The sequence below is a fragment of the Podospora anserina genome, chromosome 1, assembly GCF_000226545.1.
Source record: "Podospora anserina S mat+ genomic DNA chromosome 1, supercontig 4".
Classification (NCBI taxonomy): Eukaryota; Fungi; Ascomycota; class Sordariomycetes; order Sordariales; family Podosporaceae; genus Podospora; species Podospora anserina.
The window spans coordinates 2,039,412-2,056,791 of NW_001914853.1; the positions used below are offsets into that span (position 1 = coordinate 2,039,412).

The window sequence follows — 17,380 nt, forward strand, 5'->3', positions numbered from 1 at the left end:
CCCCAGCCTCCATAATATTCCCCCCCTCAAACGACCACCCCCATCACAAGCACCAATGACCAGGAATCACAAACTTGCGGTAGGCAGACAAACTTGCATGCAAGAAGACGGATCCGGACTCGCTGCAACAGAGCGGGGGTGTTGCAGCTCTCTCTCCATCAAGGTCCCCTACCCTACCTTCACCTTGCTAAACTCGCGTTTCGGTTTCCTGTATTGCTCCTAGAAAAGAAAAAAACCAAAAAAAAAAAAAAAAAATCGTTCGATGTGGCTTGCTGGATGCAGGGGAAACAAGATGTGATGCCTCACCGCCATGACACCACAAGGACACCCACAAGGACACCCACACACAGAAAGATCTGGCCAAGGAAGATGATCCTCCCGCGGGGCAACCCACAGAACATCCACGGGGGTGGGAATGGGGGTCGACACCACCATTGTCTCGTCATCAAAGATAGGGACATGTGGCAATCACATACACAGTCACTCACTGGCAGCAGCAAAAATATCTCAGCGGGAGAGCAGTGCAGTTATTGGGGGCCGAATCCTGACCCGGGTGTGGTATCTAGTTAAGCCAGGAGGCTCAATGTGCTGTCATGAGCCTAACCTAAAGTGACATCCGCTAACGCCATCCTTTTTGATCCCAATTCCTGCTGCCCGTTTTCCCGTTGATTCATCAAGCACCAAACCCACTTCTCAGTGAATTTAGTTGCCAAGGGCGCGCTTGCGGTCACGCTCCTCAGCAATGGTGAGCTTGACACCCTTGCCCTTGGGCAGGGAGATCCAGGGCTTGTCCTGGCCAATGACGAAAACGTTGGTCTCACGGGTGGCGAACGAGTTGTCAATAGCATCCTTGAGGTGGACAATGTTGAAACCACCATCGTGACGTTCGCGGTGGGTGATGACACCAACACGACCCATGTTACGACCGCCGGTAACCATGGCGATGGCACCAGTGTCGAACTTGATAAAGTCCTCGATCTTGCCAGTCTCAAGGTTGATCTTGACGGTGTCGTTGACCTTGATCAAGGGGTCGGGGTAGCGGATGCTGTCGAATATCGTCAGCTAAACTGGGGCAGAAATTCAACGTACCAACCGTATAGATCCAGTGCTTGTGTTGGGCCAATCGTGGGGCAGAGTTTCCCCCTCTTCATCGCCACATCATAGTGGAAAGTCTCGAGAGAGAGAGAAATTGCCCGCACGATGTCAACCAAAGCTTGGTCCAACGGCTGATAGATGTCGGAAGAACTCACGTTCTCGCATCATGCGTAACCAAGAATGGGACACCACCACGGCCGAGCTGAACACGCTTGACCTTGCCGAGCTTGTACTTGGACTCCTCGTCACCGATGCGGTGGACGGTGAAGCGACCCTTGGTGTCGTAGACGAGACGGAAGTTCTCGCCAGTCTTCTCGATGCTGATGACGTCCATGAAGCCGGCGGGGTAGGTCATGTCGGTGCGGACCTTGCCGTCAACCTTGACCAGGCGCTGCATGAGGATGGCGCGGGTCTCGCGGAAGTTGAGCGCATACTTGAGTCTGTTGCGGACGAAGACAATCAAGGGCATGCAGTCGCGGAGCTTGTGAGGACCAGCGGATGGGCGAGGGGCATAGACACCGGACAGCTTGTCCAGGAGCCAGTGGCTGGGGGCGCTAAGGCGCTTCTGGTGCTTCTTTCTGTTGCCAAAGAGTCAGCATCGCGAGATTTCACGACTTATTGAGTGCAGTCATCGGCGGAGCGTTGATAATCATGAACCGCCAATTTCCAAGAACCCGACATCTTTCGACATTGTTTTCTTCGTAACTGGCGATTCGAATCTCAACAAAAGCTGGGGGTCAGGTAGACTTACGGTCCTCTACCCATTTTGGCGGCTGTTGTCGATGTGCTGGTCGAAGGAAAACGGAATCACAGATCGCGAAGTGGGAAGAAGCACCAAATCAATGAAAAATAATTTGTGGCTCGGAAACCCTAGCGAATTTGGTGGGGACAGGAAGCGGTGGAGTTTGGCAGAAAGGCTGGTCTGTGCTCGACGTTCACCTCAGCCCAAAAAGTGGGACCCGCTGTGGCAGCTCTTGCCTGTGCTCTGCCACAGATTGGCGGGTTAGGGTTTTCCGCTGACCATCATTATCACCACCAGAGATGTCGGCAAAGAATCAGCACTAAGAACAGCGAACAACCCTCGATTTATGTTGCAGACCGAGGCACCCTGAACGTACTCAAAATTCAATTTCTTTTCCACTCACTACTCCCAGGCTTGATCCCATCAGCAACGACAAGCTCAAGCAAGCAGACAGCTAGCAAAGACTGAACCAAGCCATGGGGATAGTGTAGCTACAAAATGCTAGAACAAACGTAGACAAAAAACGAGCCCTAGCCAACCTTTGACCAAAAAGGAAGAACAAATCGAGATGATGCTTTCCGTTCTGTCCAAAGGCAGCCCAGAGATTGCTCTCTTCTTCTAAATCTGTAAGTTGTAGTAGTAAGCTGTGATGATATGTTTTGGTTATCTGCCCACAGCAGGATGGTGCCGCCATAAAGGGAACCATTGCGTATCCCCAGGACAGATAGATGGTGATATCAAACATCAAACAACAAGCGAGAAACAGAAAGAGGCACGTAGCCAAGAAAACAAAAACAAAAAAAAACAAAAAAAAACAAAAAAAAAACAAAAAAAAAACAAAAAAAAAACAATAAAACAAAAAAACAAAAAAAAACAAACAAAAAAACAAACAAACCAAAAAAAAAACAAAAAAACACAGAAGTAAACAGAAACTTTCAGGTGTCTGGTAACGACAGGTATGTATATCCCAATCTATTTCAAGCACAGCAATCCCCCCAAACACCGGACGAAAGACTCCGAAAATGAAAAAAATGTGATACACACGTGGTGAGAGTTCTGGTCCCACGGCTAGCAACCAACCTCGTACCCAGCTCATCTGTTCTGTGGTATGCGAGGATCCGCTGCTGGCGAGGCACTGCTAGACGTGCCATCAGGCCTCATCTGGTCGCCGACCGCCTGGGGGTCGTCCAGTAGCAGCCGCCCAATATTGATTCCCGATCCTCCGGTCTCGTTATTCATATCAAAAACACCGGTGAGACCGGGCAAAGAGTCTGTGGACTCGTAGTAGCTCGAGGCTGTTGTCCATCGCGCCATCTCTTCCTTAGACCCAGATCGGTTCAGCTGTGGCTCTAACGGATTTGTACTGGCAGAAGCTAGCGACTTCTCGATGGTTGTGTTGACTGATGGCTCCAGCAAGTTGTTTCTGCGGCTGGCATCTGCAATCTGGAGAGTGCCCTTTTCGATCTGGTTGTAGACATCTGGATACTTGTTTCTGACTCTGTCACGGAGATCGGTAGGCTGTCGACTGGAGAGGTTGTACTTTGGATCCCGCTGGATCTTGGTCCACGATGGCCCATATTGTTCGAGACCGTGAAGAATCTGCCTGTCATCCTCATCGGTGAACGGCCGTCGTTCCCGACGGTGTGATTTCTTGAAAGGGCCGCAAATTCCAAGCTCGACCAGGTCCTCCATTTTTTTCCTGTGAGCCCTGCTCTTCCTTACTTTGGGTGGCGGGTCCGAGTCTGGCTGTGCTGACGATGATTGCTGATCTGGTTCGGCAGCCACGACGCCTGGTCGTTCGCCACTCAAGATATCGTCGAGGTGTAGGCCATTCTTGGGTCTCGAAGTGTCACTTGGCGGATTTGGCTCAGACGTCGGGGTCGGGGCATTCCCATTCTTGGAGCGCTTTTTGACCAGCTGCCCTCGCAACTCATCAGGGCAGCATGTTCTGAATCGGTCTTTGAGATCTCCCGCGGACCGGCCGTTGAATTTGAACTCCGGATCCTCCAAGATATTTGTCCACTTCCCGACGCCGTGCTTGCTCACGCCAAGCAGAAGATTATTCGTCTCTTCATCCGTCCACTTTTTCCTCGGTTTTGTCGCCCGCCTCTTCGCCCTCAGTTCAATACTCTTGTCTAGTTCCGAGAGAGTTTGCGGCTGCGGCTGCGATATCGGTTGGGGTAGCGGTTGAGCGCGGTGTTGCTGAAGGTGTAAAGGAAGAGATCTTTCTTCAACGCCGCCGAAGAGGCCCATGTTTGACGGTTCGCCATGATGATAAGGGTTCGAAGTGATCGGTGGGAAGACAGCGGCATTTGGTGGGGGCTGATGGAGGCCGGCAATGATGGGAGGCACTACGCCCCGTTGAACAAGTTGTGCTGATTTCTGCTTTTTCAGGGGCTGGGGTAGTTGGACAAAGTCGTCCTTGGTTGTAAGTGCGCGATGCCTCTTCTTGTTAGAGCCATCATCCTGAGCCTCTTGAACATCGTCGACGATCCTGCGCAGTGAAAAGGGGGAAGGGGCAGCCGGCTCCGGTTCGCCAAGAAGGAGATGAAGGGGGCGGGCCAATGCCGTCAGTTGATTTGGATTGTCGAGAGAGGAAGGGTCTTCGGTCAACGAGCCGATCCCTGGCAGTTGCGTGTTGTTGTTACTGACGGTCGAAATCGGCGGTATCTGGTTTGGACCATTTCGATCGCCTCGCTGGCTGACATCTGATTCGAGCGGGGGCAACGAGAGTGATTGCGACTGTTCGACCGAGCCATCCAGGGGCAGGCTTTGGATCGGAGGAAGATCGGGGGTTTGTGAGTTGTTGAGGAGGTGTATTAACCTTGGCTCGATCGTGGCCATCGTGAAATAATGACCTCGTGGAAGAGGGCATTGGGAAGTTTGGAAGAAGGCAAGGCGAACCCAGGGAATTTCAGAGAGAGAGATGATCGAGAGGATATGTCGCGAGCGAGGTAGGATGACGCGGACGGCGAGATGGACAGGACGAGGGTTCATACGTGTGTGTAAAACCACGGCAGGACTGTGAGCGAGTGGGAATCCGCATCCGTGGGAATCTAGATTGTAGCTGGAGGTGTTGTCGCAGCGTGTGCAGCAGCTGTGCAGGAAAAAGAAAGACAAGCTGGAAACCTCGCTGGCGGCGCCTAGCCCCCTAGGTTTTGGACGTGATGGAAATCGGGTTGCGATCTAGACCACGCGCGAGGATGAGACATTCCTGCAGCTCTGGTTAGCTTTCGGTTGTGGGTACCTCAGCACTGCTCAGCTCGGCGCGCGGCCTTGCTTGGCACCCAGCCCGCCAGAGTGGGTTGGAGGGAAGCCTTCTAGCACGTAGCACTAAAGTAGTGCCCGGCGCCTTCAACGACAACGGGGTCTGCCACTTTCTGCCTTTGCCCGGCCGCGGAATATAGAATTCCAGAACACGTGGAGTTGGGTGTCACAGCACGCATGGAAGCCCATCAGATAGCATGGAAGCTCCAGTCGAAAGCTGAAAAGAGATGCCAGAGGCCCAATATTTCCATCACAGGAACGCGGGGGAGGGCAGCCTGCCGATGTGGGTGGCTGAGGTACCACCTTAGCAGTCAACATCTACCATCTGCCAGAGAGCCGATCACCAACCCGCCACACCAGCCGTGTCCATCTCCGTCGATATCTCTTGGCCTCTTATTCCCCAGACAGGCATTTTGTCAAAAGTTCCCGCTTTCCTGACCGACAGTTCATTCAGCTAGGGGGGCAGCAGGCAAACTTTCTTTTGGACGGCTTACCACTCCCCCGGGTTCCCAAACGAGTAAATGAAACCGGCCGACAACCCCATCTCCAATAGCACCCCCCTATTTTTCTTGTTCTTTTGATGTGACAAATCACTGGACCGCCAACATCCAATCGAGTGGGATTTCAGCTTTGCATTCCCAATCCCCCACTTCATTCTTTCGGGGGGCCACTTTGCGGACAAGAAAACCAAGGCCTGCTAACAGTGCAGCCGCCACTTGTTTATGCCTCGTATGTCCTAGTCATGAAAACATCAGATCAGTCATCGGATCAGGTTCCTACTAACCCCATGACCACTCGAAAACCTCCATCGAAGCCTTCAAAAAGCCTCACTCTTCTTTCCACTGTTAGCCACCTCGATCAACTCTTCCAAATCACAACATATGCCTGGCTTTGTAATCCATCTTCGATCCCCCAGGAAATCGGGAGAAACCAATCCCCAAAACCCAGGACCCCCCAAGCCACACACCCATCAACCGAGCCGATATCCGTTGGTGTACACGCTGACACACCCGCAGTGAAATAACGCCACCACCATCAGTCGTCCAACCCAACCACGTGTGCCGTGTCCCATTTTCTAGGAACAAAAAGAAAAGAGAGGGAAAAAAAACCTTTCAAAAGTGTTTCACAACAGTCGGCCATCAGCAGCCAGTGTGGGGATCATGACCATGTCATTGGCTGGAAGATGCCGTCGAATGTCTTTCAAGTTTTCTGTTCACCGAGAGAAGAGTGGAGCACGACATGAACACCTTTTTATGTGATGCAACATGTACGGCATGAGAGGGAGGGCAGGTCATGTTATGATGATGGGGGTTGTAGATGGGAATATGCCTGGTTTGCGAACCTCATCATTCTTCCAGAGGCCTAGAAAGTGATACCACCTAGGTATCCCTTGCTTCGTTCTTTTGGCTGGGTGACAAACTTGGATCTTGGAGAGGGAATCAATCAATTCTGGTATACAATCAGCCTTCGTGGAAGGTTTTGAGCAAATGTAGACATTCCGATACATTGACACAACCAAAACGGCAAAGTTAACAACCACAGCAAAAAAAGGGTTTGAACAACCTCAATCTAATCAACTCATACTATTCCTACCCCTTGAACATCCGCAACCACTCACCCCAAAGCCTACATAAATACAACGTGGAGTGAACGAAAAAAACATTATATTCATGCAAGCTACCGTTCAACAAAAGAAACTCCCCCATTTCACCCCTTAAAAAGCCAAGACAAGGGCAGCAGCAATAACACCTCCCAAAACAACCCCATTCCTCCCCGCCCCAGCAGTCACGGGCTGCTGCGTAGCTGAAGCAATAGGCTTGACATACCCACTGCTGTAAGGGAATCCACCCGAGGGCGTAGGCTTGACAACAACTCCCTCGTCGCCACCGGCAGGCTTGGAAGTAGCAGTGACATCAGGCTTGGGCACAGTGATGATAGTAGTCAACTGCTGGACGAAGGTCGTGGTGGAGGTCGTCGTCTCCTCCTCAGCAGGGACATCAGTAATAACCTTGATTGCTGGCTTGGAGCTAGTCTCCACGCCTGGAACAGCGGGGACAGGAGTAGAAGTGGCCTCCGCCTCGGAGATAGGGCAGACAGTTGTTCCGATTGGGACGACGACAGTGGTGGTGCTACCCGCCGGGCAGTTCGTCACGGTGGGAGCACACGAGGTGAGGGTGAGGGTCTTGGTGGAGTAGATGGTTGAGGTGGTGTAACCCGCGGGCAGGGAGGAGGAAGAGGTGATGACGGGAGCGTCGGTCGTGGTGACGGGGCAGACGGTGGTGCCGATGGCGATGGTCTTGGTCACGACGCGGCCGGGGCAGGAGGTGACAGAGGGCTCGCACGAGGTCACGGTGAAGGTGGTGGTGGAGTAGATGGTGGAGGTGGTGAAGCTCTCCGAGGGTGTGATGACGGGGCCGTCAGTGGTGGTCTCGCTGGCGGGGAGAGTCTCTGTCTCGCTAGTAATAACAGACCCGGTCTCGCTAGCGGTAGCGCTCTCGATGCTAGACTCTGTCTCGCTGGCAATAACAGACCCGGTTTCGCTGGCTGTAACGGTCTCAATCGCAGACTCGGTCTCGCTGGCAGTGACGGTCTCAGTGACGGCCTCAGTTTCGCTGGCGGTAGCGGTCTCGATGACAGTTTCGGTCTCGCTGGCGGTGGCGGTCTCAGTCCCACTGACAACAGCAGACTCGGTCTCGCTAGCGGTGGCAGTGGCAGTCTCGGTGGTCTCATCATCCTCGCAGTAGCTTTCAGTCTCAGTGGCAGTCTCGCTAACAGTAGTAACCTCAGTCTCGCTAGCGGTCAGAGTAGCACTGGCGGTGATGGTCTCGGCTTCGCTGGCAGTAGCAGACTCGGTAGCAGACTCGGTCGCAGTGACGGTCTCTGTTCCACTCGCAGTCTCGGTGGCAGTGGTAGTCTCGCTGGTGGTGGTCTCGTCATCCTCGCAATAGCTCTCAGTCTCGCTGGCAGTCTCGGTGGCAGTGGCAGACTCGGTGAGAGTAGGGCTGGTGGTAATGGTCTCAGTCTCGGTGACAGTGGCGGACTCGGTGACAGACTCGGTGACAGACTCGGTGGCAGACTCGGTGGCAGACTCAGCGGTGCTGGACTCGGTAGAGATGGTGCTTGTGGTGGTCGGGATGATATCGGTCACGGTCACACTCTCAGTCTCAGTACTGGTAAAATCCTCAGTGTAGGTGATGCCAGTAGGCTCAGCAGAGGTTTCAACGGTTGTGGTGGTGATGTCAGGCTCGTTGGCAGTGATGGTCTCAGTCTCGGTGACGGTCTCGCTGGCAGTGGCAGACTCAGTGGCAGACTCGGTAGAGATGGTGCTGGACTCGGTAGAGGTGGTGCTGGTCTCGGTAGAGGTGGCGCTGGTCTCGGTAGAGGAGACGGTAGTAGTCTCGCTGGCAGTGGCAGACTCAGTGGCAGACTCGGTAGAGATGGTGCTGGACTCGGTAGAGATGGTGCTGGACTCGGTAGAGGTGGCGCTGGTCTCGGTAGAGGAGACGGTAGTAGTGCTGGTCTCGGTGGAGGAGACGGTAGTGCTGACAGTGGTGCTGCTCACAGTGGTGGAAGAAGTGGTGCTCAGGATGGTGGAGCTGGAGCTGGTAGGCTTGGGGATACCACGCTTGATGCAAAGCTTCTGCCCAAGTCCGAGGATGTTGCAGTTGAGACCAGGATTGAAGGCATTGAGATCGCTGAGATCAATACCGGCACGGGCAGCAATCTGATAGCAGTAGTCACCAGACTTGACACTATACTCACGCACGCAAGCGGTCGGTGTGGGAGCCGGGGGCGTGACGGTGTGGGTGTAGCCACCCAAAAGGCTGCGAGCATACTGGTAGTAGTTCAATCCAGCTGGGCTGGAGCCTGAAACGATGTTGCTCGCGCCATAGGTGGCATCATAGATCATGACACCACCAAATGCAGCCCTGCCCTTGAACTTGTTGATGACAGTTCGGAGGTTGGTGGGCGTGAGGTAGCCACTCGCCTCACCGTTTTGAACAGCATTGGTACTTCCAGGCAATCCAATAAAAATCTTTGCACCACTGCTGGCGGTCGATTGGAGATGCGAGGCCCAAGTGTCAAAGTTGTTGTTGGTGACGCCATGGCATCCTGGGTTGTTGTAAAACTGGACGAACAAAAGGTCAAACTTGCTGTTCTTGATGATGTGCTTCATCTTGTAATACGGATCGTTCAGAGGGCATTCGGGAGCGGCGGTAATCAGGAACTGGCGGTTGTTTGGGTTGAGTTGTGGTGTCGCCATGAACTGGCGCAGACTGCTAATCATGGCGATATAGCCCTTTGACTGGTTTGCGTCTTCATGAAACTGTTAGCCAATCACGGCGTTATCATGAGCAGTCAAGGTTAAGCTTACCGTAGCTCTTCTCGATATCGAAGTCAAACCCATCAAAGACGAAGTTCTCCTCGCCCTCTTCGGCATTGAGGTAGTAATCATCAAACGGTCTTGGGACGGTGGAGCCGGCGATGCGAGGACCGAAGGCTTGCCACACGAACAAGGCAAAGCGACGTCCTTCGGCTTCGTTGCTGAGGTCGTAGTTGGCGGTCGTCTTCCACTCTCCACCAATGGAGAGAAGGACCTTCTTGCCCTTCTTTTGGCAGTATCTGATGTCGGCAGCGATCTTTCCGCAGTCGGACTGGACGTTGGTGTTGGCACCGTTGTACTTGTAGTACACTCCATCGCAGTGGCTTCCAAAGTTGGTACCCGGCCAGTTGGCTCCCGAGGGGTCCTGGGAGGGGGACTTGTTGAGGAAACCAACGGTAACATAGTCGAATCCAGAAGCATCACAGAAGGTGGAAAGCCTTGAGCCGGCGGTCTGACCCCAGTAGACATTGACTTCGGGAGCAGCAAAAGCGGGAGCCGCGGCCAGGGCGGCAACAACGAGAGTCTTGGTGAACATTATGGAGGTTGACGGAATATTAATAACACGGGGTATGTGTGTAAACAAAAAGAGCGTCTGGTCAACGATGACCGTAGTAGTAATGAGTGGATGGTGCTGCGATAGCACAACGAAAGGACGCAAACAAGATGTTTGCACGGCTGAAAGAGCACGCCGCCGTCGAGAGTTGACTTGGAGAGGACCAAGAGACGTGAAGGGCGAGAACCTTCGCCCAAAGTGGGCGGCGCGCCCTTTTTGATGCCTCCTGCTTCCCAACTCGGCATGGCTCCAGGATCGTGGGATTCCTTCTGCATCAACCTTCCGTCACCCAACGCTCGGTTCAGATCTGGCGCTCTCAGCAAGTTGTCCGGGTCGGCCTCCGCGTGTGAGGACGGGTGCAAGGAATAGTGTGTGGGTGGGAAATGAGCACATGCATGGCAACCCTACCCCGATCCCAGGCGCGCGCTGGTAGAGATACATCGTGGACGTCTGCCCTCGGTGCGGTGATACAATACTGGAGAGCCATAATTATGCCCTCAGAGCCTGGTCACCATCGTTGACGGATGAGAAGAGCAGGATGATCCTGTATCAACATTATTAGCTTCCGGTCGTCCAACATACTCTGTCCCTCTTGAACTCCCCAGATGATCATCTCCATACCTGTTGCCCCCAAGATGCGGGCATATTGTGTACCTGCTTTTCACTGGCAGGTTCTTACTTGTTCGATTTCAATAATGTGCCCCAAAACAGCAGGAGCCCCTGCCAAGAAGATGTTGGGTTCTGCATATGCGCGGGGACAGCAGCCGTGACCCCGGTTTGAGCGCAACACCATGCCAAAAGCAGATGGAATTCCTTGGGTGTGCTGCTGCGAGGGCCTTGTGCTCCTTACCGGGCTGACTCGACGTGTTAGCGCCGGTCTGGGAAAACCCTCGTTGGTCACTGAGCAAAAGACCATTTGGGAGTAATATGAGGGAGGGGACTGAAGGATGCCGAAATTCCTGTCTTCTCAGAAACCCACGCTGCGGTGCCTGACGATCAAGAGACTCCTGGTATTTTCCACCATTCGATCTGTGATACCTGTCACTGACTCTTCTGGTGGTTTTTAGGGTTCCTTAGTAAGTGAGGCTCTGCACTGATCGCCGCGGCCAGCCTGGGAGCCTCGCGCCTGGAGTCCACCATTGAAGAACCGAGAGAGCTTGACCATCTTGGCGAGCACAGACCGGATCCTTTTTTAACCTCATATATCAACTCGACCATACCATGATACCGTCAAAAATAAAAGGAAACCTCCAATCTGGGGCATCGGCATCTCAGGAGCGCGGTTCAAAAACCCGATGATGGGTGAGGGAAGATGGCATTTTCATGTCAGGTACCCGGCCGTCCAACGTTGGTGTGGCTTCTCCAGCTGCAGCCCGTATTTCTGTGGAACCCCTCAGAGACGGATAGCGCGTCCGGTGCAGCCGCCGAATCCTGCAGCCACCTCTCATCACCACCGGGCTACCCGTCCCGAAAGTGTGAACGCCCCTGCTTTCCTTCTGCCCCCCATCATCATGCCATCTCGGCCCTGGCGCAAGACTTCACGTTGCACAGATTTGATAATAAAACCGCAATTAAGGCTGTCGTTGAAAGCGCCGTAAACCCGCCAAGCGAGCCTGTTGGAAGGATGTGCTGAAAATAGCCTCTTTCTCCTCCGGGTAAACCGGTAGCGAAGCGTGCTGAAATCTCCGGACTCTGACCGCGATGCTGTTTTGACACCACCTTTTGACAGCTGGCCAATGGCCACTTGTGCGCAGTCCCCCAGTAAAAGACACAAGTCCCCGACATTTTAAAGCACCTGACAAAACGGACGAACCGGAGATGTCTCTTCAAGGCCGAGACCGCAAAAGTTCTCGACCCTGGAGTATGCCTCGGTCCCCCTCCAAGCACGTCGAGCCTTGGACCTCGCTGCGTAAGGTGGAGCAGAGATAAGGGGTGCTGGAACAATGGGAATGTGACAGAGCTTTCGGTGTACAAACCCCATACCCAATTTGACAGCTGGCAGTCACCTTAAATCCTCAACTCGTTTAGTCCAAATCTATAATAATATGAAACAGGAGGGAAAAGCCAGCACCGGTTACCCATATGCCAGAACGTAGAATGTCCAATGTAAAAGACTCGAATAAAACTAAGTAAGGTAGTCCCAATTTCATAGTGTTGGCATGCAGAATTTCGTCTGTGGCCCTGTTCTCTAGATGACAAGCGAAGCTATCACAGCCGCTTGAAGCGTTGTTAGTTAGGTGGCCGCGTAATGCTTTCTTTGACGGAAAGACGTCCATGCCTAGCGGGAAGAGACTCTCTCTCTCTCTAGAAGATCGGCACCACGATATCGAACAGCAGCCAGATCCTCTTACTCCTGTTGTTATATGTATAGACTTTGGAGCACCTTCCTCAAGACCTGAAGCCTGAGCCATGCTTGGACCACCAGGAGGCTATCCTCCGGGACCGACTCACCTCACCCGCCCCCCTCCCCCACCTGCCCTTAATAAGAGCAAGCTCGACAGCGGCTTCTAACAAAATTCTGTACAGTCACCATAGTGTTTAGTTAGGTGGTCTGGTGCCTTGCTCTGTAAACACCACTACTCAGGTTCAAAACACTGCAGGTTCAACCCCTGTAGTGGGCGCTCTCTGCAGTAATCGGCGATTTTCTGGTTGCTTGACTCCTATGTTCGCTCACTTTGTAGGCCGCGCTGGGGGATAGTGGGTTCGGGGGAAAGATCAGGCCGGTGATTCTCTTTTTTTTTTTCTCTTTTTTTTCTTTTTTTACTTTTTCTTTTTTTGAGGGTATTTTCTTTTCTCTTTTGTCTATAGCTTCGACTTTTCTTTGAGGTTTTTTGTCTCTCTAAATTGTCATCCGACTTGATGTTCTCTTCCATGTTGGACAAACTTGGAATACAGTGGCTATAGTTCCAGCTATCTGTTCGACTTCGTCCCAACCAACTTCCGCATTGCCGTCATGAAAGGCCTTTGCCAGTCAGGTACTTTAGGCTTGCCTTTAACATCGCACAGACGGAAAGACGATACAATTAAGTCCATTGTTACGGTGCCCTTCTGGTTCCAGACATGCCTTTGTTGAACTTCAAGGAAAGCATCGTTGAGCAAATCCATCTCTAGGTATCTATATGTTGGATACCTAGTCGATGAAACTTGCCGAAGACTGCTCCGTTTTCTCAATAGTGTATCTGTTTAATTGCATATCAACCAAATGAAAAATATTGTTCGGGATTTAGTTCTTGATCAGACGCCTTGCGTTGCCTGTATGTACTTGGCTAATCTAGTTTTGAAGACCCAGTACCTTGTGATCTGTTTACCTTATCACCCTTCGCGATAAATCTCCGTAAAATCCCCATACGATAATGGGCATTGGTTGAGAGACATACTCTTCAGAATTTGGCAGTTTGGATGAAATTCGCGGTAGCCAATCACTAAGGTGACACGCAAATCCTATGCCTACAAGACACCTCGAAACGGGACTTCGAGATCGAGAATATTTTGCAAATATATAATGTTTTGTCGCAGGGTTGTCTTGCTGCAGATGCAAGCTATCGGATGTTCACCTGACACCCTAAAATTGATTTATGTTCTGACTTCAAGTCGAGATCTTGCTCTCATCGTATTTACCTCAACGGGAGCTTGGGTGTGATGTTTCGACACCAACTCAGCTCGACTTAGAACAGACGTTCCGATGTGACTTGTATTATGGACGTCTATCAAGTAGTTGTAGCAGTCTCGGAGTTTTATATTGGTTCCCCGAGAAGTCGAAATGCTTTGGACTACAGAAGACAGGAAGAGAACACCCTGTGCTGTAGGTAACAAGTCCTCATGTGTATCCCAGCTCTGGCGCTTGGATATAGTTCCCTATCGCCTCTTGAGGAAAGTCGCTGCTAGTTGAGTGCATTTTCTTAAATCCCTCGAACCTTCTGGGCATTTGTCTGGAGAGAAGCTCATATATGTCTCGCCTATCCTGTGTCGTGCGAGCCATCTCACATGGTCACGGGCAGAGAGATAGGTTACATCGTCCAACGCAAGAACAGCTCAGCACAAACAGACGTCACTGGCCCAGGGCCCAGCAGATGGCAGAACGTGTGCATGTCGGCATACGATCAGTGGTGTGACATTGTCTCTCACCCCAAACAATCTCATGAGACTCCAAACCAAGGTCGGAGAAACTTTTTGAGATAAGAAATTGCAGAAAACGCCGCTTGCGCCATAGGGCTCCATTCTGGGGTTCGATATTGCAGAGGTGTTGTCGAGTGACGGACGTGAACTGGTTTTCGTCCAAACTGCCAAGAGGGGTAGATGGGATGACGGCAGACCGTGGCATCCAAGACCAGGAAAGCCCTGGTACCACGACGACCCTGAAAACAACGACCAGCAAGCACCAAAACACCACGGTCGATCCCAGCTCGCCATTCCAAGGCGTGAGGTGATCGTCATAGGAAAACAGCAAACGCAGCTTCATGCGGCCCAGGGTCTGTAGGGTCGAGTCCCCGATCTTGATTCCCCCGCATAAACGACAGCACCTGGTGGTCAGTCATCCCCCATCGCCCTGTCAAACTAGCCACTAGCTAGCGAACTGGACAGTTATTTTTGGTGGATCAGATGGGATGCCCGGCATTGGGCGGGGAATCTCTAACGGCGCTCGCTCGGCAGTTTTCTTGATCTTTGAAATTCTCTTGCAGATGGCAAACAAGCGCTAGTAAAACGGCGAGAAGTCTTTCTTTTGCCCCTTTAGATAGTCTCACAGCAGTTTTCTTGTGGTACAGTCTGCATGGCCGGTGTATGGCATCGCAGCAAATTTGTTGGGGCACTGGCGAATGGTCAGGTTCAGTGGCTGTGCGAGGTCGGTTGTTCCCCTGAAGAAACGGCCCCGGCCAATCATGTGCTGCCGAAGTGGCTCGCGGCGGCTGGGCTGGCTTGAAGGGCGCCACATTGAACCAATACGATGGACGAATATCGCAAAGCTGCATCTTGCGGGACTCTGGGCTCTCCGTGCAACCTGCTGAACAAGGTGCCACTCACAACTTTTCCCGTCCTCTTCAAATCTCAAATTCATTCGCTTCCCCTTTCGTTTTCACCCACGCTCGTTTCTACCTCGTTTTACCACGTTATTTCTAATTTGGCACGCACGCACGCCGCTCCTACAAAGCTTTGTCGAGATATCAGGATAACTGGGTCACACGGGCCTTTCATTTCGTCCACATTAGACGGCTTTGTAACGGTTCCCGTCGCGCCTTGGCCATCTCCTTCGAAACCGTCACCTCGCACGAGACCAATTTCGAAAGGACGCAACATCGCTGGGAGACCGACCCTATTTAATTTTGGTAAAAAAACAAAGACTAGGTGTCTGACTGTCACGGACTCAACCAGCCACGATGCATATCAGAAAAGCCCTTCAACTATTCGTTTTGGGGCTGTCGGCCGCCTCTGTCGCCGAAGCTACGTTTGTGAGCCCAAGACTCGCCCGACATGAAAGAGCTCTCCAGCGAAGACAAGACGATGGCGGCGATGCGCCGCCCAACTCTGCCTCTGACGCTGCCGACGAACCACCGGCGCCATCGACGTCAGATGCCCCAGTGACAACACCAAGCACTAGCTCAACAACACCACCACCACCCGTCACATCATCAACCCCGCCGCCTCCTGAGGAAACTTCCATTTCGGTCACTTCCAGCACCACGACGACGACAACCCCTCGGCCAGGCAACTCCGTCTCTTCCTCCTCCACATCGTCGACCACCGCCCCGCCAGACCCCGACACAAGCGATGAGCCCACCACCCACGTCCAGACCATCACCAGAACCATCGTGACTACTAATCCCGATGGTCAGGAAACGACGGTCATCGATGAAGTTGTGACTACCTCGACCTCGGTACCACTGCCAAACGGAGGTGGCGGTAATGGCGGCGACACGGATATGTCCACAACGACGCGCGACACGGTGATCGGCGTGGTGGTCGGTGTCGGCGGCGCTGTTGTTTTGGCTGGTCTGGGTTTTGTTGCCTGGAGGATTTGGGGCAAGAAGAAGCAGCAGGAGGAGCAAGACACCTTGATGGATGATTACAGCGCGGTTGGCGAGAAGCCAGACACGATTGGATCGACCAGCACACGCACTCCCTTTCAGAGCACACTCGAGAGCTACCACGCGCCAACACATGTCAACACGGCATCGAATTTCTAACGTGCTCTTCTCACGGCCATTTTCTTACCTGTCGATAATTCTGCCATTTATGGGAAGCCTCCCGGAGTTTTTTTTTTTTTTTTAACGGTTGCAACAACTACAACATCATCACTACTTTGCATGCTCAGTGGACAAGGACGATTGTTTTCTTGTCCTCGCCGCTTGAAACGAAACCCAATGTGTATCATGGTGGAGGACTAGACAATGTGTTGTTTCGCTCAGGAGCTCATCACAAGAAGCGTTTTGCCTTTTTTTCTCTCTATCGGGTGGTTGGTTCTGGTCAGCATAGATTGGGAATTTATCCTCGGCGTGTGGCTGAGGGAGGGTTGTTTATTCGTTACTCTCCTTTTACATTATTATCTTTGTTTATTCCCCATCCTCAAAAAGTAACGACATGGCGTTGTGAAAGAGAAGTTACCGTTTAATACCAATATCGACTGCCTACCTTCCTACCATCTACGCTAGTAAAAATTATGAAAATCTCGGTTCTCGAAGCTTTTTGAGATGAAGAGATGAACGAAGTGAAGCCGAAAGAGGAGCTTATGACTCCCCGCTTCATTCAAACTTTTTGAAATGCCAGAAATTGTCGGTTGAGAACTAGTGTGCGAACTTTGTCTGAATGGCAGGTGTCACTCTCATCTGATCTTGGGATTTGGTTTGGTATCGAGTCAGGAGCTTGAAGCCGGCGCCGGCGCAAATTCCGGGGGCGATGACGGCATTGGTGATGCAAGGGGCATTTCTCTCGAACTTGATTCAAGATTTTTGCGTCATGGGAGATCACGTGCATCGTTCTTCTCGGGGGAAAAGTTCTTGATTGACGGGTGGTGCTCGAGCCTCGTGGTAAATCATGGTTGTCTCAGACAGGTTTCAGGGTGACTTTTTCTGTGGGAATAGCTCCATGCGCAGAAACGGGGATTGGGTTGGGGTTTGACAGCGCGGGGTAGACATGCTGTAGTGGTTTAAGTTTAATATCTTTTGAGGCTCGTCTTTTACCATCGAAACCTGGGGTTTTTGATATTGTTGTTGTGTATTTTGAAGGGTTCACTTCGTCCTCTCTTTGTGATATTGTCAGTTCGTCCATCCAGGTGATGGTAGGTGGTCTAGTTCTTCATTTCTGAATAGCATTTTTTTTTTGTTTGATCAACGGCATTTCTTTGATA

The 17,380-nt window shown here is 52.1% G+C and overlaps 4 protein-coding genes across 4 annotated transcripts; 1 reads left to right on the forward strand and 3 right to left on the reverse strand.

The window, feature by feature from the left end:
• Positions 1-702: 702 nt before the first annotated feature.
• Positions 703-1,860, reverse strand: PODANS_1_19930 (uncharacterized protein; the record flags this gene model as incomplete). The annotated part of the gene is made up of 3 exons (XM_001907422.1): positions 703-1,045; positions 1,251-1,673; positions 1,847-1,860. 3 exons carry the CDS (start codon positions 1,858-1,860, stop codon positions 703-705), a joined length of 780 nt encoding a protein of 259 aa, XP_001907457.1.
• Positions 1,861-2,929: 1,069 nt separating this feature from the next.
• PODANS_1_19940 (uncharacterized protein) lies at positions 2,930-4,834 on the reverse strand (the record flags this gene model as incomplete). Its single annotated transcript, XM_001907423.1, has 1 exon — positions 2,930-4,834. One exon carries the CDS (start codon positions 4,832-4,834, stop codon positions 2,930-2,932), a length of 1,905 nt encoding a protein of 634 aa, XP_001907458.1.
• Positions 4,835-6,818: 1,984 nt separating this feature from the next.
• Positions 6,819-10,023, reverse strand: PODANS_1_19950 (uncharacterized protein; the record flags this gene model as incomplete). The annotated part of the gene is made up of 2 exons (XM_001907424.1): positions 6,819-9,421; positions 9,480-10,023. The coding sequence occupies 2 exons, from the start codon at positions 10,021-10,023 to the stop codon at positions 6,819-6,821; spliced, it is 3,147 nt and encodes a 1,048-aa protein (XP_001907459.1).
• Positions 10,024-15,413: 5,390 nt separating this feature from the next.
• Positions 15,414-16,220, forward strand: PODANS_1_19960 (uncharacterized protein; the record flags this gene model as incomplete). Its single annotated transcript, XM_001907425.1, has 1 exon — positions 15,414-16,220. The coding sequence occupies one exon, from the start codon at positions 15,414-15,416 to the stop codon at positions 16,218-16,220; it is 807 nt and encodes a 268-aa protein (XP_001907460.1).
• Positions 16,221-17,380: the final 1,160 nt, after the last annotated feature.